The sequence below is a fragment of the Perognathus longimembris genome, chromosome 28, assembly GCF_023159225.1.
Source record: "Perognathus longimembris pacificus isolate PPM17 chromosome 28, ASM2315922v1, whole genome shotgun sequence".
Classification (NCBI taxonomy): Eukaryota; Metazoa; Chordata; class Mammalia; order Rodentia; family Heteromyidae; genus Perognathus; species Perognathus longimembris.
Window position 1 is genome coordinate 75,327,018 of NC_063188.1, and position 26,563 is coordinate 75,353,580.

At 41.4% G+C, this 26,563-nt stretch overlaps 1 protein-coding gene and 2 long non-coding RNA genes across 3 annotated transcripts; 2 read left to right on the forward strand and 1 right to left on the reverse strand.

Moving 5' to 3' along the window:
- Positions 1 to 1,964: 1,964 nt before the first annotated feature.
- LOC125343254 lies at positions 1,965 to 22,763 on the forward strand. The gene is made up of 3 exons (XR_007209295.1): positions 1,965 to 1,975; positions 8,907 to 8,909; positions 22,642 to 22,763. It is a non-coding gene; the product is annotated as an uncharacterized LOC125343254 (long non-coding RNA).
- On the reverse strand, positions 4,446 to 10,151 carry LOC125343249. The gene is made up of 3 exons (XR_007209291.1): positions 10,040 to 10,151; positions 9,654 to 9,758; positions 4,446 to 5,094 (listed from the first exon to the last, which is right to left on the reverse strand). It is a non-coding gene; the product is annotated as an uncharacterized LOC125343249 (long non-coding RNA).
- LOC125343247 (lysine-rich coiled-coil protein 1-like) lies at positions 10,325 to 13,749 on the forward strand. Its single transcript, XM_048335516.1, is given in 4 exon segments — positions 10,325 to 10,603; positions 10,605 to 10,844; positions 10,846 to 11,194; positions 13,658 to 13,749. Coding segments are annotated over 4 exon segments (810 nt in total). The 5' UTR covers positions 10,325 to 10,474.
- Positions 22,764 to 26,563: the final 3,800 nt, after the last annotated feature.

Consider the following 26,563-nt stretch of genomic DNA (forward strand, 5'->3'; position numbering starts at 1 on the left):
TATAAACACTTTAGGAACAGAGGAATATATGTTACATATTAAAATATTTAGATGTGGACAAAACATTTAAAGTAAAAGGAAAATGCACACATTTAAGTCACAGATTACAAGTGCAATTTAGAAAAAAACTAAGCCAAACATTAATGAGATACCACGATTCAATTCCAAAATAACTAGGTTAATAGTACACATGTTCAAAGACAACTCATTAAAATAAGCAAAGTATTACATTGAGAATAAGAAAGGGCCAGGTGCTGGTGGCTCATGACTGTAATACTAGATACTCAGGAGGCTGAGATATGAGGATCTCAGCTCAGAGCCAGCCCAGGCAGGAAGGTCTATGAGACTCCTGTCTCCAAGCAACTACTCAGAAAAAGCCAGAAGTGGCACTGTACCTCAAGTGACAAAGTGCTAGCCTTGAGCTAAAGAAGTCCAGGGTCAGTGCCCAGGCCCTGAGTTCAAATCCCAGAACTGTAAAAATAAAATAAAATTGAAAAAGGAAAGACATACTATTATACACACAGGGGAGATATTAGGTAAGAATACACCTTTGATTTCCAAAAGAACTTAATGTTCACTGTCCTAAAATAGAAACACTGCCTTGAATTAACTAACTTAAAATAAATATGGAATAATTAGCACAGGTTTAGGCTAGTCACAGCAGAGGATCACAAGAGCCTAACACCTATGCCCCTTTGAATGCATAAGATAATGCTAAGTGAAATGAACTCCATGTTATGGAAACGAGTGACATATCATTGTTGTAATTACTTTCAACATGCCATGTGAAACCGTAGCTTCTATTGTTGATGATGCTCTTGTATCCCCTTCCTGTGGTTGTACCTGCACTATCACTGTATCTTATCTGAGTACATTGGGAACTGTATATACTGGTATTAGAACTGGGAAAGTGAAAGGGAATACCAAAATCGAGAGACACAGGATGAAAAGACAGACGACTACAAAAGCAATACTTGCAAAACTGTTTGGTGTAAACCAACTGAACAACTCATGGGGGGAGAGAGAAAAGGGGAGGGGGGAGGGAGGTGTGAGGGAGGAGTTAACAAACAGTACAAGAAACGTATCCAATGCCTAACGTATGAAACTGTAACCTCTCTGTACATCACTTTGACAATAAATAAGAAAATAAATAAAAATAAATGCAGGCTGCCGGTGGCTTATGCCAAAATCCTAGCTACTTAGGAGACTGAGATCTGAAGATCACAGTTAAAGGTCAGCCTGCACAGGAAAGCCTGTGGCACTCTTATCTCCAATTAACCACCACAAAAAGCCATAAGTAGAGCTGTGACTTAAGTGGTAGAGCACTAGCACAAGAGCTCAGGGACAGGCACCTTGGGCCTGAGTTCAAGCTCCAGGACTGGCAGACACACAAAATTACACATATGCCCACTAAAATGAAAGGAATGAGAGAGGTACTTACACTCATGTTAAAATATTAGCAAAGAAGAAATGTATGAGAACTTCCTTAATCTGAAAAGAGCATCTACAAAAAACTGATAGCAAATATCCTAGTAAATGGTGGCTGCTTGAGATTCCCCATACATACATCAAGAGGAAGAAACTCAGATCAGCAGATCTATCACCATCATTTCTACTCAAGACTGAATCACTGTTTCCAGCCAATACAATAATCAAGACAAAGTAATAAATTTTTAAAGGACAGGAAGATGAGATGAACATGTGGTGGCTTTCAGATGATATTTTCATGAACTGAAAATAACTAAAAGACCTGAATCCAGGGGTTCATCATACATATAATCCTAGCTATTCAAGAGAATGAGGCTTGAGGATTGGAGTTTGAAGCCAGCCTTGGAAGGAAAGGAAAGGCTATGAGACTCTAACTCCAAATAACAAACAGAGAAGCAGAAGTGGAGCAGTGGCTCAAATGATAGACAGCTTTGAGCAAAAAAGCTAAGGGTCTAGGTCCTAAGGTCAAGCCTCAGAGAGAGAGAGAGTGTGTGTGTGTGTGTGTGTGTGTGTATGTGTGTCTCCTCTCTTTCTGTCACACACACATATACACACACAATGAGATCTAAAAATACCTTCAGATGATTAAAAGTAATAAGTGAATTTGACAAAATAAATTGTTGACATACAAAACTGCATCTATACAGTGGTATTTCTACCTATTAGGAATGCCAGTGAATGAAACTTTGGAATGACGCTACTTACTATAGTATTGATTTTTGTAAGTCCTGCAACTAAATTTAAAGTCTATGCTAGATTTCTGCAGAGAAAAATACAAATATTATGAAAACAATGCAAAAGACCTAAGAACAGAGTGAAGCAGTGTGGCATGAGGGCAGACAAGCAGATAAACAGAATGGAATCAACAATGTAGAAACAATTACCAATCACAAATCCCTTAAGAAAATTTAGAGGGGAAAGAAATGTTCCAGACGATGGTATTAGAAAAACCAGGTACACAGGTAAAGATACTCGTGCACAAGAGATAAACACTGTTAAAGAAAGAATCCTAAGCTGGCCCCAGCATGTTGGCACCGACTTGTTTTCTTCTTTACAGTAAGCAAGGACCATTAGCTATGAGCCTTCTGTACCAAACTCAAAAGCTTACATATACTGTTCCTTTAAATATAGCTCAATTATGATTCATAGCCATTTAGAACCTGCCTGCTTTGCATACCCTGCTAAACTCTGCCCAATATCTGCTAGCTGTAGAAAAAACCAGCCCAAGAGACTACAAGGGACCCCAAGCAGATGACAAAGCTACTCAGGTGCTGGGCAACATCACCTAGACATATAACCCCTTCTCCAGTTCTGTTTTCTCCTCAGACTTTCACTGTCCACTTCCCTTCCTTGGTGATGGCCCCTGCTACTATCTAGGGAGGTCTGTGCCTCCTTATAAAACCAGTAGCACCAAATTGGCACTTTGATGGGTAAAGGCTGGTATGTTGAGACCATGTCCTTTCATCCATGCTTCTGAAGTCCTCTAACTACTCAGTGCAGTGAACATGGGATTTTGATATAGACTAAGGAACTGCTAGTAGAATCATCATTTAGCAAATGATCCTAGAACGTCTCAAGAGGTGTGACTCAGAATCAGGAACACCACTGTGACAGTTTGACCTGACACTGCTCTGTGTTCTATCTTCTGTGCTTTACCTTGCGCCTCTCCAGCCAGGCCAAGTCTCAACTCCACTAAAAATTGCATGAAACAGCCACTTGGTTAGGACTGAATTCTGAAGATGTCTGGAGAAGGATGTGAGCCATATATTTGGGACCCACTAGGCAGGTGCTGGACAGTAGGGGAGCCATGGGCCTATCCATAAAGTGGGGAGCACGACATGCCCCTGGAGTGAGCGTGAACTCTCCTGACCCCAGGAGGTACAAAGTGGGAAGAGTTCCATGTGTGGGTCACTGATGTAGGGGATTCTGAAAGGGGAAGAGCAGAAAATCCTATCCCTGGGGATCCTGATGACAGGTAAATAAGCTCATAAGACAGATTGTATTAGGCCTAGGGATAGCGCCAGCACGATTGAACTATCCAAGTAGCTAACACCAACTGCTGGGACACTTAGCTGCCATGGATGACATCATTCTAGCCCCTACTTTGAGGGGTATGGAGATCCCAATGCTTGGGATGATCCAGTTACAGAGTGACTTAAAGAGCAGAGAGGTAGGGACATTTATATCCATCTGCGGATTCTGGACCTTCCTTTGGACTTCAACTGAGAGGCCTCTACTGGGTCTTTCTCACATTAGCTTTAGACTTCAACTGAGAGGCCTCTACTGGGTCTTTCTCACATTAGCTTTAGACTTCAACTGAGAGGCCTCTACTGGGTCTTTCTCACATTAGCTTTTAACCAGGAGGCCACTTAGAGAAAAGACGGATCCAACTCCCCCTCCTCCAGGGAGAACAAGCATGGGGTTGAATTGTAATCCTAGGCTGGGACAATGGAGTCCCTACAACACTGTGCATAATCAGTGTAGAAGGGGATTGACAAGCCCCAGGAGGATTTAGACTATAGTCCAGCATCCTCAACACAAGGGCAGCAGTGGTCTTTCTCTTCAGAGTGGAAAGGGCTTAAGGGGTCATACAATGGATGGCACAGACTGTCAACCCCTATTCTGACACTTAAATGACCCTGGGTGCTACGCTGTGTGTAAATCTATCATGGAGGAGCCCTTGGTAAATACTGTGGGAAGGAACTGTACTGACTCCTGGTTAGTGGATAATAAACTCCTTGTCAGGGATTTGATAAAGTCAGGGCTTGAAAAGGCAAGGCAAAGATCTTTCATATGAGGACATATAGGCACTGGGTGCTGGTGGCCTCACGCCTGTAATCTTCGCTACTCAGGAGGTTGAGAAGTAAGGCTTGTGGTTTGAAGACAGCCCAGGCAAGAAAGTTCATGTGACTCTTATCTCCAATTAACCACCAAAATGCCAACGTGGAGCTGTGGCTCAAGTGGTAGAACTTTAGCCTTGAGCGCAATAAGATCAGGGACAGCATCCAGGTCCTGAGTTCAAATCCTAGAACTAAATGGCACAGAAAATGGAAATGTAGGGAAAAAAATTAACAAACCAGTCCCTACTCTATCCATGTGGCTGTGCTGTACCTGTGCTCACATCAAACAAGACATGGGAGATTTGAAACATACTGCCCAAGATGAACTAACCAAAGCACCAAAGCTGGCAAAGTTTGGAAGGAGAGGATTTCCCTAGCTCTTGGGAACTAGCTACCTTACCTGTTCTATCAATAGGCAGGGAGGGCTCTGCAGCATCATGGAGCTGCAGAAATGGATTGCTACTGGATGAGTTGATCCAGTTGAGACAACTTTCCACTCAGTCATCAGAGAATGTACAGGAGCCAGACATCTAGACCCTGGGACAACTGCAATAGAGGAAACTTGAGAAAGAAACTGAGCTACCACAGAACTGGTAAAGAAGGTCCACTGGCTGTCCTCCCACAGCAACAGGAAGAGATAGTCACACCTTAGTGATGGTACAACCCTGTCTGTGGCTTCACATTCTGTTAAAGTAGCTACAGAGGGTTCACGTGGCAGCTTTGTGAATGTGGCACAAGGTGTCATCAGATCCAGGTTCCTGCTTCACTGCAAAGTAAAAGTAACACTGCATGTCACAAAATCACTTTAATTATCCAGGAACTGGTGGCTCATGTCTGTAATCCTAGTGATTTTAGTGTCTGTGATCTGAATCCCAGTGAGAAGCCGGCTGGCGCAGGCAAGTCTCTGGGACTCCAGTTAAACACCAAAAAGCCACAGGTAGAGAGAGCTGTGATGCAAGTAGCAGAGCACTAGCCTGGAGCACGAATGTTTATAGACTATATTCAGGCCATGAGGTGAAGCCTCAAGACATACATCACTTTCTTGAGACAGGCATTCTAGCAAGACATACAACAGGTTACAAGTTTTCTAGATAAGGACTCCTGATAAATGTGTGAGACAGTGGTCCTCCAAGATCCCAAAACACTGCTTATACTCCCAACTGCACTAAATCTCCCCATCGACATATGCAAACTGTGCCACTCTGAAATGTCTACCAAATGAGGAGAGCAGTGGAGGAACTATGCACATTGCTGCTTCACACAAGAACACATTACCACCTCATGTCCACAGAAGCCTAGACTCCGGAATTCACTACACAAAACCCCACACACCCAGCCATTTTCTCTTGATCATTGTGCACCCTTGATGTAAACCCCATGCCTAGGACCTTTTCCAGCTCTCATCCATTCGTCATTCAGAATTGGCCAAGCATAGCACCTAAGACTTGGTACAGAGAGGGACCTCACAGTCCTCCTGCTGTGTTCTGTGAAGCAAACCAGGCCTGCTCTCCACACCCATGACACAGACATGTTTCTCCTGGACCAGGTGATCCTACTGGGGTGATTCTCAGGGGTCAATCAGATCTCCAGCTTCTAAGCACAGGTACCCTGGTACTTGAAGCATATGGCTGCAGCTTCTCACCTGAGAAAACACTTCCCATCTCCAGTGGTGACTGCAGGCCCACGCTGCTCTCAGGATAGCAGGGTTACTTAGAAACCATGCCACATGCACAGTGACAGTCAACAGACAGGGGACAATGGGAACCTACTGCTGGGATATTGGGGATGGTCATCTTCCTACTAACAGGACCAGGAACCAACACCAAGGCCTTCACTCCTCTTCCTGGGTCTGCTACCACAGCCAACACCCATTGCAGCTTTGTCTGTGACCCATGGGTGAAGTCTAAGTCCTGTGTTACAACTCTGACTACAAATCAGATCCAAGCATCTGGTATTATCCAATGCTACCAACCAGAGGGGTGGGCCACACCTGTGGAGTCCCACTGAAAGCACACCCAGAGGGAGCATGTTCCTGACATTAGAACCAGAAGGCTCAGGATTGGTGCATTCAAATTAAAATTTTAAGCTTAAAAAAGCTGATTTGTATGACTAATATGATGACTAGAGATTGGGAAGGCTGTGGAGAAGGAGGGTGGGAAGAGAAAGGGTGTGATGTGTGATTACTTCATGCTATGTGCATGAAGAGAAATATTACACTAAGCCCAATGCTATGTGCAATTAATGCATGTTAGTAAAATGCTTAAAGAAAACAAAATAGTGGGGCACCAGTACATCATGCCTATAATTGTAGTTACTGAAATGCTGAGATAGGAGGATTGCAATGCAAAGCCAGATTAAGCAGATTTCTCTGAGACTCTCCTCCAATTATCATGCAAAAAAAAATACACTGGAAGTAGAGCTGTGGCTCTCACAGTATAGTGTTAGTCTTGAGCATAAGAAATCAGGGAAAGCACCCAGGACCTGAGATCAAGCCCCAGGACCAGCACAGAGGCAGCAACAACAACCACAACAATAATAACAACAAAACACAAAGACAACAATAAAACATTAGTGGTTCTAATTGCATATCAAATTGTCAGTGTAATATGCCTGAAGACACTAATAAAAAAATGAAAACACGAAAAAATTAACACCTGTAATACAGATGCCACACAAAACAACTTACAGGAGTACACAGGTACAGTATGCTAGAATATAAAGGATGCCATGCCAAGAATGAATGCTCTAAAAATGTCTAGCTTTTGTCCTATTTATGATAATGCTCTCTTCCCAGGCTTCAAGAATCCCACTTAGTGACACAAATAGCCAAATGAACAGGGGCACTTTTCCATCCACCACCTCCCTGGTCATGTCACTATACAGAATGAAAGCAACCGTCTGCACTGAGGTCTATATCAGAGCATAGAACCAACTTGGAAAATCTTCCCTAACCCACATTTCCCATTAGCGACCCACTTACCCATTACCACGTCGTGAACTTCTATATCACCCTTGAGAAGGAAGCTCAGTGATCACAAATCTGGATGTTCCAGAGAACAATGTAAGCATGGGTGTTTCTGCAAAGATAATTCTTATAAAAGTGTGTCTGACCCCCATGCAATCTGTGCATGGGTAGTTCCCACACAAATGGACAACCACTGCCTTCAACTACCTGCTCCACACAGCCAGTCCAGGGGCTGCTGATGTCAGGCAAAAGGCCACCTACAACAGCTTCCTCTAGATCAAAAGTGATGTAGCACATGGTCCCTACCAAAACACAGCCACGTCCAGATCAGTGGGAATACAAACATGTGGGGTGCAATCCATGTCTACCTTTTAATAAGCATAGCTTCTCTGAGGATGCCACATATGAGTAACTCATAGTTCAGAGTTCACTGTATTACGTGATGAAATAAAACAACACATGACAAAGAATACACAAGACTCCTGTGTGGCTCGTGTCATAGGACACAAGCACACCAATACTATTTACAAGTGGCAATTACCAGGAAAAGGAAACTCAGTGCAAAACTATAGAAATGAACACAACTGCCCACCAAACCAAACCAGTATCTAGCCTTAGACACAGCCATCCTCACATGGCAAACTGAACTGCATGCTGGGCTCATCACTATCTATCAGATCATGGTATAAGTTGGGTAGTACTTCTCCCTTTTTCAAAGTCTCCTATAACCTTGAGTTATCAGGGCAAGCCTGGCCTATAATCAGTGACATCCAACAACTGTATCCATAGGGCAATCTCACACAAATATGTGGCCAGATGTGGCTGAGTCATTTAAGAAGTGACTTAAGACTCCGAATGCAACTCTGTCTGGCGAAGAATGAAATTATATCGTCTGCAGAAAACGCAATGGAATTGGAGGTCATCATGTTGAGAGGAAAGTCAAGGTCAGTGTGACAAATGTTCCATGTTTTTGTTCCTTTGCAGAATTTAGATGCACAATAATAACATTGATAAAGGAGAATAGCATAAAGGCATCTATCTGGTGGGGAAAAAACAGTGGAGGTAGTAGAGCAAAAACACAGGTAGGTGATCCCTGAACGTGACTGAGAAGTGCTGTATGTGCATGTGCATGCAGCAGCAGTGTGATGAAAACCAACACCAGAGCTGGGGATATGGCCTAGTGGCAAGAGTGCTTGCCTCGTATACATGAGGCCCTGGGTTCGATTCCCCAGCACCACATATACAGAAAACGGCCAGAAGTGGTGCTGTGGCTCAAGTGGCAGAGTGCTAGCCTTGAGCAAAAAGAAGCCAGGGACAGTGCTCAGACCCTGAGTCCAAGCCTCAGGACTGGCAAAAAAACAAAAAAACAAAAAAACAAAAAACCAACACAAAGTCAAATGGAGGGAGAACTAAAGAAGGAGGTCTTAGGAAGACTAGTCCAGGCGGTGAATTTGATCAAAGGACATTGTATGCTATCACACTGGAGCCCCACTGTAAAATATACACTTATAACATTTAGAAAAGCAAAAAACAATCCAACAAACATTGTAGGAAAAAAGTGAATACGGGCCAGTAGAGTTATCTTTGGATATGCCTCCATTCCCGCAGCACAGGAAGTATGAGTTTTCACAGCACTCAAATGGATTTTACCCCAATTCTAGCTTGGCGTCCTAAGCAACCACATCAGCTCACAAAGCAGATCACATTGCACCCAGAACAAGTGGCACTGGAACAGTAAGCCATCGTGGAGGTGTGAGACACAAACACGTATGGGCATACATGAACACACGGAGACACAGTCACCATGCGCCAACTGCCCAGTGGTTGGCTCCTGTAGCATCTCCTCTGTGTCTTATATCTCACTGGAAGATGGAAATGAATAGAGTGCTCCTGTTCAAATGACTGAATGAAATGCAGCATAACTGAAGCTGGACTTCACCATCTACCTTGCCCATGCCTGCCTACAGTACCATTGTATGGTGCGTCAACCTCAACCTTCAGTTTGCCTTCCTGTTCTCTGCCCTGGCATCTGACTAGTCAGCCCCGCCCTTTATCCTTGTCCCCTGTAACCTCCTTATCTCTCTGACTACGACTTCCATCACTCCAAGAGTTCTCTTCACCCTTCTCATTCTGTTGCTCGGGTTCTTTGCTCTCCCATCCTCCGCTTCCCTCAGACAGGCTGGGCCCATGAGGGGAAGTCTGTGTATCTCCCGGGATGGCCAGAACAAGTTCACAGGTGGAGAGCCATGCTGCACGCAGTCTATCCAAACTCAGTCTCGTAATTTAGAGCCCAACTCATAGCGATGCACTGACAATCCCTCAGAGCTATTCACACATGACACTGGTCAATTAACACTCACCTGTGGAAGAGTCAAAAGAAAAGGAGACAATATGATGCCACATACACTAAGTCACAGGCCTTGGATGCGGAATTTCAGTCCACAACCACTTCAGCATCTTTGAGTCTGTAAGTGAGAAAGGGGAACAGAAAACTGTTATGTAAAAGCTCTTATAAAGCATTATTAAATACCTACAATTCCCAAGATTCATTCAAAACAAAGACCATTTTTCAATGAGTACTTTGTTTTTCTAATTCAGTTCATTGGTGTTTTAGAGGTGATATAAAGAGGGCTTACCATTACATACATCAGGTAATAAGTAAATTTCCTTTGCCATAGTGTCATCTGCTCCGGGGTTCTCACCCATTCCCTCACTCCCATCTCCACCCATGAGTTGCATAGCTCACTTTCATCAAACTCCAGTGCAGCTGGTGCACTCCACTGCTGCACTTTGTCACCCTTTTTCCTCTGATTCTGTGTCCTCCCCCATCCTCTCACAGATGTGCACATGAATTCACCCTATATAAGATAAAGAATATAGTCATCAGGCGCAGTCCTATTGGCCGCTGACGGTGGCGGTGGGTGACTTCCCCTCAGGAAGCCAGGTCTCCACCCCTCCTCCCACCCCGCCTGCTAGCCTGCTCTGCGGTGTTCTCTGCCTCTCCTCCACCTCCACCGCAGCCTCTCCCCTGGCCAGCGGCGTTGGCGGGGAGGGGGACAGTAGTGTAGAGGCCCGCCCCTGCCTCAGCGAAGAAACCATATTGAGTAAACAAAGACTGAGCTTTGTATCGAAGGCATATGTGGAATAGTGCTACAATTTGAATAGTAAAAGATTTCACATTATGAGAGAATCCCTTTTTGTCAACCTAATGAAGCATTCAATGAAGTCTTCTGACTCTTTTCAAGATGAACTTGAATATTATATTAAAGTACAGAAAGCCAGAGGCTTAGAGCCAAAGACTTGTTTCAGAAACAAGACTGAGAGAGGACTATTTGGATACCTGTGGGTACAGAGAAGCGATCGAGTCCAGGCACAGGTACAGAATGTTTGATCAGAGATTCCCAGCTGGAACTATGCAGTCATATCCAAGATCATGCAATACTGCACAGAAAGTGGAAAACCAGTTACCTCAGTGGTTGCCAGCGCAGGACAGCAGGCTGAGACTAGATTCTCTGTGCTACTGTCAATTCACCAGGGACTGTTTCTCAGAAAAAACAAGTACCCCTGAACCCTAGTCAGCAAGAATATAATTGTGGTCTATACAATGTAGAATCTGGAGTTCCCAAGCACCTCTCCTTAGGACACAATACTAGTGGCCCTCAATCCAGTCATAAACAGACACATCACAACAGACAAAAGCACCCAGAGGAAGGCAGAGAAAAACCAGAGGAAGAACGGCCTAAGCATAAGAGGAAAAGAAGTTCCGAGGAAATGGATTTAGACAAACACAAGAGCATCCAAAGAAAGAAAACAAAAGTGGAAGCAGAAACGGGACAGGTCAGTACAGAAAAGCTTAAGAATCGAAAGGAGAAAAAGAGCCGAGATGGAGCCTCTAAGAAAGATGACAAACCAACAGCAAGCATAACTCTAAATGGTGAAAAACTAAAGCCATTCCCTTTAAAATCAGGAACAAGGCAGGGATGTCCACTCTCTTCCCTGCTCTTCAACATAGTACTAGAATTCCTAGCCAGAGCAATTAGGCAAGAAGAGAATATAAAGGGGATCCAAATAGGAAAAGAGGAAGTTAAACTTTCTCTCTTCGCAGATGACATGATCCTATACCTAAAGAATCCCATAGACTCTACCCCCAAGCTACTAGAGCTGATCCAAAACTTTGGCAAAGTTGCAGGATATAAAATAAACCTTCAAAAATCAACGGCCTTTCTCTATGCTAACAACCCGAAGACCGAGGCTGAAATCAGGAAAGCAACTCCTTTTGCAATAGCCCCCAAAAACATAAAATACATAGGAATAACCTTAACCAAAGAAGTGAAAGACCTCTTTGATGAGAACTGTAAAAGCTTGAAAAATGAAATTAATTCAGAACTAAGGAAATGGAAAAACCTCCCATGCTCCTGGATTGGGAGGATTAATATAATCAAAATGGCAATATTGCCAAAGGCTATCTACAAATTCAATGCAATACCCATTAATATCCCAACACCATTTTTTAATGAAATAGAGGAAGCAATTCAGAAATTCATATGGAACAATAAAAGACCCAGAATAGCAAAAACAATCCTAAGCAGAAAGAACAGTGCTGGAGGAATTACAATACCCAACTTCAAGCTGTATTATAAAGCTATAGTAATAAAAACAGCTTGGTATTGGCACCGGAACAGGCCTGAAGACCAATGGAACAGAATTGAAGACCCAGAATTAAACCCACAGAACTATGCCTACTTAATCTTTGATAAAGGAGCTAAAACAATAGTATGGAAGAAAGATAGCCTCTTTAACAAGTGGTGCTGGCAAAACTGGCTCAACACATGCAACAAACTAAAACTAGATCCTTATATATCACCCTGCACCAAAATAAATTCCAAATGGATTAAAGACCTTGAAATCAAAACAGGTACCCTGAAAACACTAAAGGAAGGAGTAGGAGAAACACTTGGGCTCCTTGGCACAGGACAGAACTTCCTTAACAAAGACCCTGAAAGGCTACTAATCAAAGAAAGGTTGGACAAATGGGACTGCATCAAACTGCAGAGCTTCTGCACGGCAAAGGACATAGCTCTCAAGATAAACAGAAAGCCCACAGACTGGGAGAAGATCTTTACCGGACATTCAACAGACAAAGGCCTCATCTCTAAAATATATGCAGAACTAAAAAAATTACCTTCTTCCAAAACAAAACCGCAAAGAACCAATAGCCCCCTCATCAAGTGGGCTAAAGAATTACAAAGAAACTTCTCTGATGAGGAAATGAGAATGGCCAATAGACATAAGAAAAAATGCTCTACATCACTGGCCGTAAAGGAAATGTAAATCAAAACAACATTGAGATTCCATCTCACCCCAGCAAGAATGTCATATATCAAGAAAACTAATAATAACAATTGTTGGAGGGGATGTGGCCAAAAGGGAACCCTACTCCATTGTTGGTGGGAATGTAAACTGGTTCAGCCACTCTGGCAAGCAGTATGGAGATTACTCAGAAGGCTCAATATAGAACTCCCCTATGACCCAGCAGCCCCACTGTTGGGTAGCTATCCAAAAGCCCACAAACAAAATCACAGTAATGCCACCAGCACAACAATGTTCATCGCAGCACAATTTGTCATAGCGAGAAGCTGGAACCAACCCAGATGCCCCTCCATAGATGAATGGATCAGGAAAATGTGGTACATTTACACAATGGAATTTTATGCCTCTATCAGAAAGAATGACATTGTTCCATTTGTAAGGAAATGGAAGGACTTGGAAAAAGTTATACTAAGTGAAGTGAGCCAGACCCAAAGAAACATGGACTCTATGGCCTCCCTTATTGGGAATAATTAGTACAGGTTTAGGCAAGCCATAGCAGAGCATCACAAGGCCCAATAGCTATACCCTTATGAACACATAAGATGATGCTAAGTGAAATGAACTCCACGTTATGGAAAAAAGTGATATATCACAGTTGTAACTACTTTCAACGTCCTATGTGTATGTGTAGTTTCTATTATTGATGATGTTCTTGTATCACCGTCCTATGGTTGTACCTACACTATCTCTGTAATCTTATCTGAGTATATTGGAAACCGTGTTTACTGGTATTGGAAGTAGGAAATTCAAAGGGAATACCAAATTTGAGAGACACAGGGTAAAAAAAGAGAAATAACTACAAAAGCAATACTTGCAAAACTGTTTGGTGTAAGTGAACTGAACACCTGGGGGAGGGAGGGAAAGGGGGGGAGGGAGGGGGGCATGAGGGACAAGGCAAAAAACAGTACAAGAAATGTATCCAATGCCCAACGTATGATACTGTAACCTCTCTGTACATCAGTTTGATAATAAAAATTTGAGAAAAAAAAAAAAGAGGACCGTAAGTGTAGAAAAGAGGAAAAGGAACAAGGCGAGGAAAGGACAGAGGAGGACATTCTGTGGGACCAGTCAATCCTTGGATTTTGAAAGTCTGGTTGGTTCTCCTGAGGTTTCATGGAAAGCAGTGGAGGAACTTGGTTCTTTGATATTCATATCACTTACCTTTTTTGGACACATAACTGTAACTAAGGCCAAATGAACAAGAATATTTAGTATGCTTGGTCTCCAACATGGAAATTACTTTTCCTCATTTTCCAAAAGCATTTTAATGGTTTTCTTACATGCAATGTCCCTTTTTGAGCGTGGCTCTGCTTGTATTCATCTAATTGCTGTGAGGGTGGAATTATTTTCCCTGATAGATGATTTATTTTACATTGGAGGATTAATAGACTGCAGAATGTTTCTTGGTTGGGTTTGTTTTCATTTTGAATTGGACATTTTTATGTTCATTGGTTTTCTCTATGAAGCAAATTAGATTTTTTTTCTTTGTTAGTTCTAATTTGCAGTGTATTTTTTAGACTGGAAAGTGAGAAGTGAAATATATAATAAAAAGTAATAAGCTTATCTTGCATAGAGTTTTAAAAGTTTAAAAGTATCCTCATACAAAATCAGTTTATATTCTAGAAATGTTTATAATAAAGTGTTCTAATTTCTGCAAAAAAATGAATATAGTCATCAGAAAAAGAAAAAAAATTAAGAACAAAAGTCATCATTTCCATATGTTTGGAGTTTATTTCAGTATGCATGTCATTTTATATACATATAAAGAGGCACTTGGGTATTACACCTTTGTGATTTTTCTCCTGAGACTTTCCTCTTTTGGTCTTACTGTGTGTGAACATCTAGAATTCTGAATAATTTGATACATCCCAGTGCAGTTTAGATCTAACTTCTGCAAATCAGAGAGAACCTGAGCAGTTTTTCTCTCTGATCTAGGCTTACCTCACTTAACATGATTTGCTCCAGGGGGCTGGGAATATGGCCTAGTGGCAAGAGTGCTTGCCTCATATACACGAAGCCTAGGTTCGATTCCTCAGCACCACATATATAGAAAAGGCCAGAAGTGGCGCTGTGGCTCAAGTTGACAGGGTGCTAGCCTTGACCAAAAAAAAAAAAAAAAAGAAAGAAAGAAAGAAAGAAAAGAAAAGAAAGATACCAAGGATAGTGCTCGGGCCCTGAGTTCACCTGAGTTCAGCTCCAGGACTGGCCAGAAAAAAAAAAAACCCAAAAACATGATTTTTTACTAGTTCCATCTATATCCCTGCAAATGACATGATTTTATTCTTTCTAATGGCTGTGTAAAATTCCACTGTGTATAGGTACCACAATTTTTAGATCCACTAATCTATTGTGGGGCTTATGAGTTGTTTCCTTATCTTGGCTATTGTAAGTAGTGCAACAATGAACATGTGTAATGACTATTTCTCAAGAGCACTGTTATATTTCCAAAAGGAAAATCTCTCTCCAAAGCATGTATACATCTCAAATTTCCCTAATACACTAACACATGCCAGACAGACCCAGTGGCAGGCAAGTTTCACAACATCCCCGGCCACAATAATATCCACGAATTCTATTAATCAGAATGTTACACTGACCAGCCAATGACACTCCACATGACACTGAAAACCAGCCAGTACATTGTGGGGATATAACCACAACACTTGGGCATAGCACAAAACAGGGAAAGTTAGAAAGCAATGAACCAGGGAGAAAACACTCAGCAGGCCTAGTGCCATAGATTTAGGGGTTGGGAACCCCTGGGACAGTCATTCTGGGGTGTGGGTCAATCTAGAAACTGAGCTAGCCTCATAAAGATCACAAGTAAGATTTGAATTGGCTCAGTCACTGGCTGGACGCCATGGCTAGGATGTGTCCACAAAAGCCCATGTGTTCAAGGGCTTGGTTCCATGGTGAGGTTAGTAAAAGGAGGCTAGCCTTCAGGACGTAGCTGCTTTTGGGGGACCCTCAATCACCTGAGACATGCCCTCCAAGGAACCCTGCTCTCTTTCTCTCATGCTCATGAGGTAAATGGTCTTCCTCCACCTCACCCAAAGGAATAGGGTGAAGCCATCTTGAATTAACGCCTCTAAACCTTGCTTGTATACGTTATCCCAGGTTTTTCTTGGAGTAGCAAAGAGCTAACTAACAGTACTTTGAATAGCTACAAGAAGACAGGGAAAATCCCCTAGAGAGGATGGGACCAACTTCTAAAGCCTCTAAAATTCCCGACACATTATCTCTAGGATAGAATCTAAAACTCTATGCATATCAAAAACCTGGCCTAAGACCAAAAAAGATCCCATAAATACTGGCCCTCAAAAGATCATGGCTCTGGATTTTACTGTATACTGACTTTAAAACAAAATTGAATGAATCCATAAAGGGTATAATAGCATAAAATGGACATTACTAGTTAAAACTGGATATATTTCACAAAAGCCACACAGATAATAATATTTAGTTTAAAAATATGGCAACAGAAATCAAGCAAGCCACACATGGCTTGAGAAGCAGACTACAGGCAGGTGAATAGGAGACTAATGAGGTAAACAAAAACTTGACACAAGACATTGGGAGAGGCAAGGGTGCTCTAGTTAGGACTGGAAAGACACAGGAAACAGAAAAAAATATTCACAAATAGGAGTACATTAAGATAAAAAAGCTAGCAATCACCAGAGTGAAGAGACAACCCAAGGAATGAATGGGAGATTATTTTCATCAGCTATATTTATAATGATAGATCAATATCTATAATATATTAAAATTTAAAATATCAGTGAAAAAAATCACTATCCAACAAAGCACTTAAAAATGGAAAATGATCCAAACACATACTTTTCAAAAAGAAAAATACAAATAGCCAAGAAATACAAAAAAATGTTCCATTAGCCTCTAGGGAAATGCAAACAAAAACCAAAGAAATCTCACACCACTTAATATGGCTATCAAACAAACACAAGCCAAGATGTGGTATAAAAGAAAACCTTACACACTACTGCTTGCTAATGGGAATGCAAATTAGAATGGAGATTATGGTCCCTCAAAAAAAAAAAAAAAAAGACCTATCGTAAGATTCTGTTATCCTGTTCTTGGGAATTGATCTTAAAAGAAACAAAGTGAGCTGTCCATCCATGATTATTGTAGTAGAATTCACACCAGCTAAGATGTGGAATTGGTGTAGGCATCCAACAACACATGAAAGGATGAGCAAAGTGAGTTAAAGGAACATAACAGAAAATCATTCATCCACAAAAAGAAATGAAACACTGTCATTGGCAATAAAAACTTGCCAGTGAAAGATATTAATTGAAATAAACCGGATAGAGAAAGACAACTATCATGGTTCTCTCGCATGTGGAAGGAAAAAAGCCAACCTGAAAGCCTAAAGGGGTGGCTCAACGGAAGGAGCACACTTAGCAAGCACAGAGCCTCAAGATAAAGCCCCAGTAAGTACCAGAAAAGAAAAGAATGAAAAAAACACAGCCTGAAAGTAGAAAAATAAGGACTTTTTTGGAAAAGGACCTAGAATGGCGGAAGATGAGTGGATAAATGGAGGTTGGATGTGAAAAGTATGCTGTATACAAATACAGAAACATCACACTGAATCTTTCTAATGTGTACAACTACTGTGTGAACAAAGTGATCAAATAAAAAATATCTTTAATAACTTAATCCAGACACAAGTAAAAGAGCTCATGACTTACAGTTCACTGGAGGGGCACAAAGGGAGCAGTCTGCTGCCACCTGGTGGTAAGAATGTGGAACAACCAGCACTTTCCTGCCCTGGAAGAGGGGGTGTCACAAGCTATAACAGTTAGAAGGAAACCAGTGTTTGGCTTCATGTAGGCTACTAAAATAAAATAGACTTCACGGGAGAAATTGCTTGCTCACAATTTTTGGATACTGAGAGACCAAGATCGAGGTGCTGGCAGATCAAGGTGTTGTTGAGGTTCTGCTTTACTACTCTTGGTCCTCACATCTTGAAGGACTCAGTGGTCTAGATGGGGCTTCTTTCTAAGGCACTGAGTGTACTCCAAAGGCTCCTCCTGGGCTGGGAATGTGGCTTAGTGGTAGAGTGCTTGCCTAGCATGCATGAAGCCCTGGGTCCAATTCCTCAGTACCACATAAACAGAAAAGGCCAGAAGTGACGCTGTGGCTCAAGTGGTAGATTGCTAGCCTTCAGAAAAAAGAAGCTTAGGAACAGTGCCTAGGCCCTCATTTCTAGCCCCAAGACTGGCGAAAAATAAAAAGATTCCTTCCCCTAAGGCCATCATATTCAAGGTTAGGATTAACATGTGAGATTTGGGATAGATATGAAATATTATATCCTGGCAGATAACCAATCACAGAATCCACCCCACTACCCAACAGGGTCCTGTGAAAACAAAGTCCTGCTTCTTTGATCTACTGAAAATCTCCTGACAGAGATCCAGGTCCTACTAGTATTCTTTAAGGCTTCGCACTGAGATTTGTCCCTCAATGCAAAATAAGGCTCAACTTTCTTAACCACAAGTGTGTTCCTGACCTCTGGCCGGAGGGCTTAGAAAATGGTAACACTCTAATCCTCAAAATGAATGGTATTTATATGGATGTTTTCATCACACTATGCACTTATGATTCAGGCCTTTTGTGGAAGACTCTTCTACATCATAAAACTTTTACTTAATCTAAAAGGAACAATAATAGATAAATGTCCTATGGCAAGGTACACAATATATAAATAAAGGTTTCATTCATATAGAAGTCATTTGACCAATGTTGTGCCACTGAGTATAACAAACCAATTTTAAATTTCTAAAGTGCCTCTAAGCTTTTTCTGCATGTTAGGGACGTAGAAATGCCAAATACACATTGCTTGTCCTTGGGAGTGAGGGGCTTGGGGTCAAGTACAAGGACATCTGAATGTTGCAAAGTGAGAGTAAAGCTGGAAGTCTGGAAAGGTGCTTTGATGTAGAAAAGGTTTCACTGTATGGGCTCATCAGGTGGGACAGAGCCTATAAATGGGATGGGTCCCATTCCACAAGCAGGAATGAGGTGACAGGACTGCAGAGGGTGAGAGCAACCCAACAGGCCAAAAACTAAGGAGAGACAGGAGAGGAAATGAGAGTGGAAATTTTCTGCCATATTGTCAGTTAGATGTGATGAGAGAATGACAGGGGCAATTCTACATGGAGTGGAACTATCCCACACTCTGCAGGCCACTGTGTTCCCTGAAACCACCTGACCCATACCTTCACTGTGCTCTAGACTAGGGAGACCTGAAAACGCCCCATTCACATGACAAAAGTAGCCCAGGTAAAACTATGGGGAGCAGAGAGGGCCATTCATGGGTGATGAAATCATCCATTTCTTCATCATACAGGCCATATTTACACTCTCAAACTATGTTGAGGCTTAGCCTTAAAATGAGTACATTTTCATGGCCAAATGAAGCTGTATCTAAATAAGAGTTTATGTAAAAATAAGGATTTAAATAATTTAAAGGAACAATGAATATGAGAGGCATAGTATCAAATGAGGATGTTGGGAAAGAAAGCTAGAAACATTATGTAAGTGTTGTGCAGAAGTTATGTGAGGAAGAAATAGGTTTCTTTTTTTTAATTTTTTTTATTTTTTTATTTTTATTTATTTATTTATTTTCTCAAATTTTTATTATCAAACTGACGTACAGAGAGGTTACAGTATCATACGTTGGGCATTGGATACATTTCTTGTACTGTTTGTTGCCTTGTCCCTCATGCCCCCCTCCCTTCCCCGCTTTCCCTCCCCCCCCAGGTGTTCAGTTCACTTACACCAAACAGTTTTGCAAGTATTGCTTTTGTAGTTATTTCTCTTTTTTTACCCTGTGTCTCTCGAATTTGGTATTCCCTTTGAATTTCCTACTTCCAATACCAGTAAACACGGTTTCCAATATACTCAGATAAGATTACAGAGATAGTGTAGGTACAAACATAGGAAGGTGATACAAAACATTATCAATAATAGAAACTACACATACACATAGGACGTTGAAAGTAGTTACAACTGTGATATATCACTTGTTTCCATAACATGGAGTTCATTTCAATTAGCATCATCTTATGTGTTTCTAAGGGTATAGCTATTGGGCCTTGTGATGCTCTGCTATGGCTTGCCTAAACCTGTACTAATTATTCCCAATAAGGGAGGCCATAGAGTCCATGTTTCTTTGGGTCTGGCTCACTTCACTTAGTATAACTTTTTCCAAGTCCTTCCATTTCCTTACAAATGGAACAATGTCATTCTTTCTGATAGAGGCATAAAATTCCATAAAATATCCCATAAAATATCCATAAAATATCCCACCTTAATACGAGTGAATCAAAGGGGTTCATAGAGAAAGCCAGTCCTAAAAGAACTTAATATAAAAACAAGAATTGCGTATAAGGTTGTAACAGTAAATAAGTAACTACTGAATACAGGGCCCAGGATCAGATGTTACATTGAAATTGTATTCTTTAGGAACACCAAATCTAACTTTATGGACAGGTATACAAGTTATCTGTATATAATTGTGAAATTGTAAGATTTACACAACAGTGCTTGGTAAGGGCTGCTTTGGGTCTTAAACAGTGCTCACAGGTGCTGGTAGACTGGCATTCCCAATTCAAATGGGCAGAAGAAACACAAGAAAGATGGCAAATAATGAAGTCTTATCCCCCACCCAAAACAAGCAGGAAGCAGAGCAGTCAATCAAAAACATAGAAGAAAACCCCCAAAATGCTCTACAAAGTTTACTGATAAACATGGTAAATGAAAAGTTTGAATCACTTCAGTCAATTATGTTAGAGCGTGAGGAGGCAAAGCAAAAATTAATGGAGAATTTCATGGCATCCACAAATAGAAAGATAAGTGAGCTTCAAGAGTCAAATGAAAAGATAGCTACCCAACTTAAAGATTTGAGAGACAACACTCAAAACCAAAGTAATGAAGTTAATGAAGTAAAGAAGTTCATACAGGACCTAAGAAATGACATGGAAATCATCAGGAAAGACCAGTCAGAAGGAAAAGAGATTCGAAATCAAGTAGCTAGCCTACAGTCCCGACTAACTGAAGCAGAGGATCGAATCTCAGGAGCTGAAGATTCCTTAGATTCTATGGAGAAAGATCAAAAATCAATACAAATCCAGTCCAAGCAACAAAACAGATTGCTACAGGAGATTCAAGACACAATCAGGAAGCCCAATTTAAGGATAATAGGTATTGAGGAAAACTTGGAGAAAGAGGTTAATGGGATAGGCAACCTATTTAACAGAATATTAGCTGAGAACTTCCCAAACATCCAGAAGGAAAGGCCTATACAGATACAAGAAGCATTTAGAACCCCAAATCGACCAGACCAGAATAGGACTTCCCACCGACACATTGTGATCAAAACAGCTTCAGCAGAGTGCAAGGAAAAAATACTCAAAGCTGTTAGGGCAAAGAAAACAATCACATATAAAGGAAAAGCAATCAGAATTACCCCAGACTTCTCAGCAGAGACCATGAAAGCAAGGAGAGCCTGGAATGAAGTATACCAAACTCTAAATAAAAATAACTACCAACCAAGAATTCTGTACCCAGCCAAACTCTCCTTCATAGCCGAAGGTCAAATAAAAGTCTTCCACAATAAGGAAAAACTGAAACAATATATCTCCACCAAACCAGCTTTACACAAAATCCTTAAAGATGTACTATACAGGGAAAACAATCAAGATCCCAACACAGACAGAGAAATGAACCCTAATTAGTAAACACTAGATCAAGAAATGGGAAGACACAGTTTTAAACAAGACAGTGATAATGAAAGGAACAAACGATCACCTCTCAATCCTAACTGTCAACATTAATGGACTTAATTCTCCAATCAAACGACATAGGCTCATAACTTGGATCAAAAATCAAGATCCATCTTTCTGCTGCCTCCAAGAGACACATCTATCCAGCAAAAGCAAACATCTTCTAAAAGTGAAAGGCTGGAAACAAATCTATCAAGCAAATGGCCCCCATAAGCAGGCTGGAGTTGCAATCCTAGTATCAGACAAAATTGACTTCAAATTAAAAAAGGTAAGAAGAGACAAAGAAGGTTACTACATACTAGTAAAAGGATCTCTCCAACAGGAAGAAATAACCATCCTAAATATCTACACGCCAAATGCAGGAGCACCCAACTTCATCAAACAAACACTACTTGCTCTAAAAACATTCATAGACCCAAACACAATGATAGTGGGGGACTTTAACACTCCACTATCACCTCTGGACAGATCAACACGCCAAAAACTGAACAAAGAAACCACAGAACTAAACAATTGCATAGACCAACTAGACTTAATCGACATCTACAGAATATTCCACCCAGCAAGGACAGAATACACATTCTTTTCGGCAGCACACGGAACATTCTCCAAAATAGATCACATCTTAGGGCACAAAGAAAATCTGTACAAATTCAGAAGTATCAAAATCATTCCCTGCATTCTTTCAGACCACAATGGAATAAAATTAGAGCTCAACTCATTCAGCCACCACAGAAAATCCCACAATTCATGGAGACTAAAGAACACACTGCTGAACCATCAGTGGATCATTGAAGAAATTAAAACAGAAATTCAAATGTTTATGGACTTCAACCAAGTTGAGGGCACAAAGTACCAGCTCCTTTGGGACACAGCAAAGAAATAGGTTTCTTCTCTCTTGTTCTTCCTTTTTGGGGACAGAGATCCCTACCTTCTCTAGGCTGACCTTGAACTCAATATTCTCCTGCTTCAGCCTCCAGAGTGCTGGAAGGGACAACTGGAAAACCACTCCCAGCAATCTTCTTTCTACAGAGAAAAACAGATACTGATAAGTGCAATCAAACTGAATAGACCCATAACAAGTAATGAAATTGAAATGACAATAAAAGACCTCCCATTCAAGACAAGCCCAGGACCAGATGGATTCCCAGCGGAATTCTATAAGGCCTCAAACGAGAACTCACTCCCATACTCCACAAATTCTTCAATGAGATTGAAAGGGAAAGATCACGACCAAACTGTTCTAAGAAGCCAGCATAACCCTCATCCCAAAACCAGATAGGGACTCAATAAAAAGAGAACTACAGATCCCTCTCTGTGATGAACATCCATGCAAACCTCAATAAATTTCTAGCCAGCCAAATTTAACAACTAACCAAAAACTCATATACGATGGCCAAATGGGACTCATTCCAGGGATGTAAAGCTGGTTCAATATATGTAAGTCAATTAATGTAACTGAAGACCTCAGCAGGAAGAAAGACATAAATCACATGATCATCTCAATAGATTCAGAAAAAGAATTTCATAAGATCCAACTCCCCTTTATGATAAAAGTTCTGGAGAAGCTAGCAATCCATGGAACATTCTTTAATATAATAAAGGTATTTATGACAAACCAACAGCCAGCATTATATTTAATGGTAAAAAGTTAAAAACCATTTCCTCTAAAATCACGCCTCTTCAATATAATACTGAAATTCCTAGCTAGAGCAATAAGGCAAGAAACAAACATAAAGGGGATCCAAATAGGGAAAGAAGAAGTAAAACTCTCCCTCTTTGCAGAAGACAAGATACTGTATTTAAGTGTAGTAAGGGGGCTGAGTCAAGGTACTTTCTCACATAAATCCAGTTAATTTCTCACATCCATCCCTGCACCTGGCCAGGTGCTGAGGGCTGTTGATTTCACAGACATCCTGGCTCTAACAGGAGATTGGGGCTGTCCACCCAGCTCCAGGGCCTAGAGGTGAGAGGAGCCACCCTTTGAATCGCAGATGCCTGGCTCAATGGGGAGAGCCAGGAGGGCCCTGCTTCAGAGAAATGCAGATGTCATAGCCTTAGGAAAGCTTTGCATATAGAGAATGCTCTGATTCTGCCTTAATTAACTCCTTAAATGGCTTGAATCACCAGCCTCTGAGTAGCCTCTAAGTATACACTATGTGGAAGATTGAGGTCTACCCTAGATGGAAAAGTTTTGCTGGTACCTGAGCATGTCCATTTAAGGTCTGGCGTCATGCTGGAGGGGGGTGGGGGGGGGGAGTGAAGCCCCACCGCCCCACAGGTGATGGGTGAACCTGGATCCCTGAAGACAGGGGCGGGCACTTGGCTGACAGGTTGCTGGACCTGTCAGTCTAGTGCCTGGGATTGGGATCTTCCTGTGACCCTGTCCCCGGACCTAACCCTATTTAGGGTCAGGCCAGCTCAGGCCCCATTATGCCTTGCCACATGTCTCCATGTTCACATCCTGTCTCCTGTCTCCTGGTTCATCTCTTGTCACGATGGCATCCCATTTCAGCTCTCTATTGGAGCTGAACTGGTTTGTTGGTATTGTTTTTGTTCTTTCTTTCCTCTCTGTCCTGCTTCCTAACAGTTAAGAGTATTTCCTAACAGTTAAGAGTATTAAGAGTATTTGTGGGCTGCTAGCCTTTGTAACAATTGGCTGCCTACAGATTGCCAGCATTCTAATAAAGACCCAAGATTTGATCCTTCAAAATGTGGCTGCTCTTATAATTTACCTTATAAGATAAGAACCCCATAGACACCTCTCCTATGTTACTTAAGATGATATGAAACTTTGGAAAAGTAGCAGGGTAATAAAGTAACGCACAAAAATCAGTATCTTTTCTGTATGCCAACAATGAGAAGAGCTAGACTGAAGCAGGAAAGCAACTCCTTTTGTAATAGTCTCAAAAAAAACCAAAGCCCTAGTGAAATGCTCGAGATCGGACCCCCCGAAAGACCTCTAGAGACCAAGACCAATGCAAGGAGCAAAAAGGGCATTTATTTCCAGCTAGCTCGGTCCTCTGCACACTCAGCACATTGGTGACGCTAAGAGGCCCTGAACCTCGGGCTCCCAGCTGTTTTATACATCTTTTGGGGAAGGCAGGGACTTAGCATACATCATAGCATCTTTTAACAAATCAACACACACCGCGGGAAAATTAAAAAATAATCCTAAAGCATGTTTGGCACATTTGGTGGCGGGAAGGAATCTGGAAAGGGTCATTGGTCAGATCAAGGGACTGACGCATTTAAAATTGATTGGTTAAGCCATAGGGGTGTAGCAAGGGGGGGTGTGTGCACAGCTGCAGGGTTTTGATTAGATAATGGAAATTGCACTCACAATTGGATACTGGAAATCCCTCTCACAAATACTGGAAATCACACTCACGATTAGATACTGAAAATTCCACTCATAACTCACGGTTGGATATGGTCTTTACCGGGAAGCGAGGGGTGGGGGGTAGGACTTAGGGTAAGTTCAGTCAGGTACAGAATGGGGTCTTAGTATAATATGGAGTTACTCTGGTCCTTCTGGCCCTACACTAGGAATTAACTTTACCCAAGATTTAAGGACCTTTATGAGGAAAACGTTTAAAACCTGCAAAAGGAAATTAAAGCAGATTTAAAGAAGTGGAGAAACTTCCCAGGCTCCTGAATTAGAAGGGTTAACATTGTGAAAAAGACAATACTGCCCAAAGCTATCCACAAATTCAATGCAATACACATCAAAATCCCAACAACATTCTTCAATGATATAGAAGCAATCCAAAAATCCATACGGAACAATACAAGACCATGAAAAGCAAAAACAATCCTTAGCAGGAAAGAAGAGTGCTGGAGGAATATCAATAGCAAACTTCAAGCACTATCACAAAGCTTTAGTAATAAAAGCACCTTGATACTGGCACAAGAATAGGCCTGACGACCAGTGGAACAGAACAGTAAACATAGAAATCAACCTGCAGACCTATGGCCACCTAATCTTTGATAAGGCAATCAAAAACACAGGATGGAAGAAAGCCTCTTCAACAAATGGTACTGGCAGAAGTGGCTATACAGGTGTAAAACAGTGAAGTTGCATCCTTATCTATCACCCTGCACCAAAATCAATTCCAAATGAATCAAAGACCTCAATGTAAGAACAGATACCCTGAAAATATTACAGGAGGGAATAGTGGAAACACTCGGGCTCCTTGGCATGGGTCAAAATTTCAAAGTAAAATCCAGAATCACAACAAATCAAAGAAACACTAGATAAATGGGACTGCATTAAACTGCAGAGTTTCTGCATGCCAAAGGACATAGCTAACAAGATAAATAGAAAGCCCACAAAATGGGAGAAGATCTTTAGTAGTTATGCATCAACAAGAGCCTCACATCTAAAAGAGTTAGAGCTCAAAAAAATTAACCCCCCCCCCCGCCAAACAAATGCTCAAAGAAACAACCCCATTAATAAGTGGACTAAAGACTTCAAGGGAGACTTCTCCAAAGAAAAAGGAATGGCTAACACACACATGAAGAAATGTTCAGTATCTCTGCCCATAAAAGAAATGCAAACCAAAACATTGAGATTCCACCTCACCCAGTTAGAATGACCATTATCAAGAAAATTAACAGTAACTGGTGCTAAATGGGATGTTGCCAAAGGGAATGCTACTATACTGTTGGTGCGAATGTAAATTTGTTCAACCATTCCGGAAAGCAATGTGAAGGTTCCTCAAAAGGCTAAACAAAGCTTACCTATGCCCCAAAAATCTCACTCCTGGACATCTATCTAATTGATCACAAACCAGGCTACACTAAAGCCACCAGCACATCCATGTTCATGGCAGCATTATTTACCATAGCTAAGATATAGACTCAACACAGATGCCCCTCCGGTGAATGAATGGATCAAGAAAATGTGGTAGATACACACAGTGGAATTCCATGCTTCCATTGGGAAGAATGATATCACCCCATTCATAAGAAAATGAAAAGACATGGAGAAAATTAATATTAAGCAAAGTAACTCAGACCCAAAGAAACATAGGCTGTATCATTGCCCTCATCTGTAATAACTAGAATATGACTATAAATCTACAAGCAAATCCAAT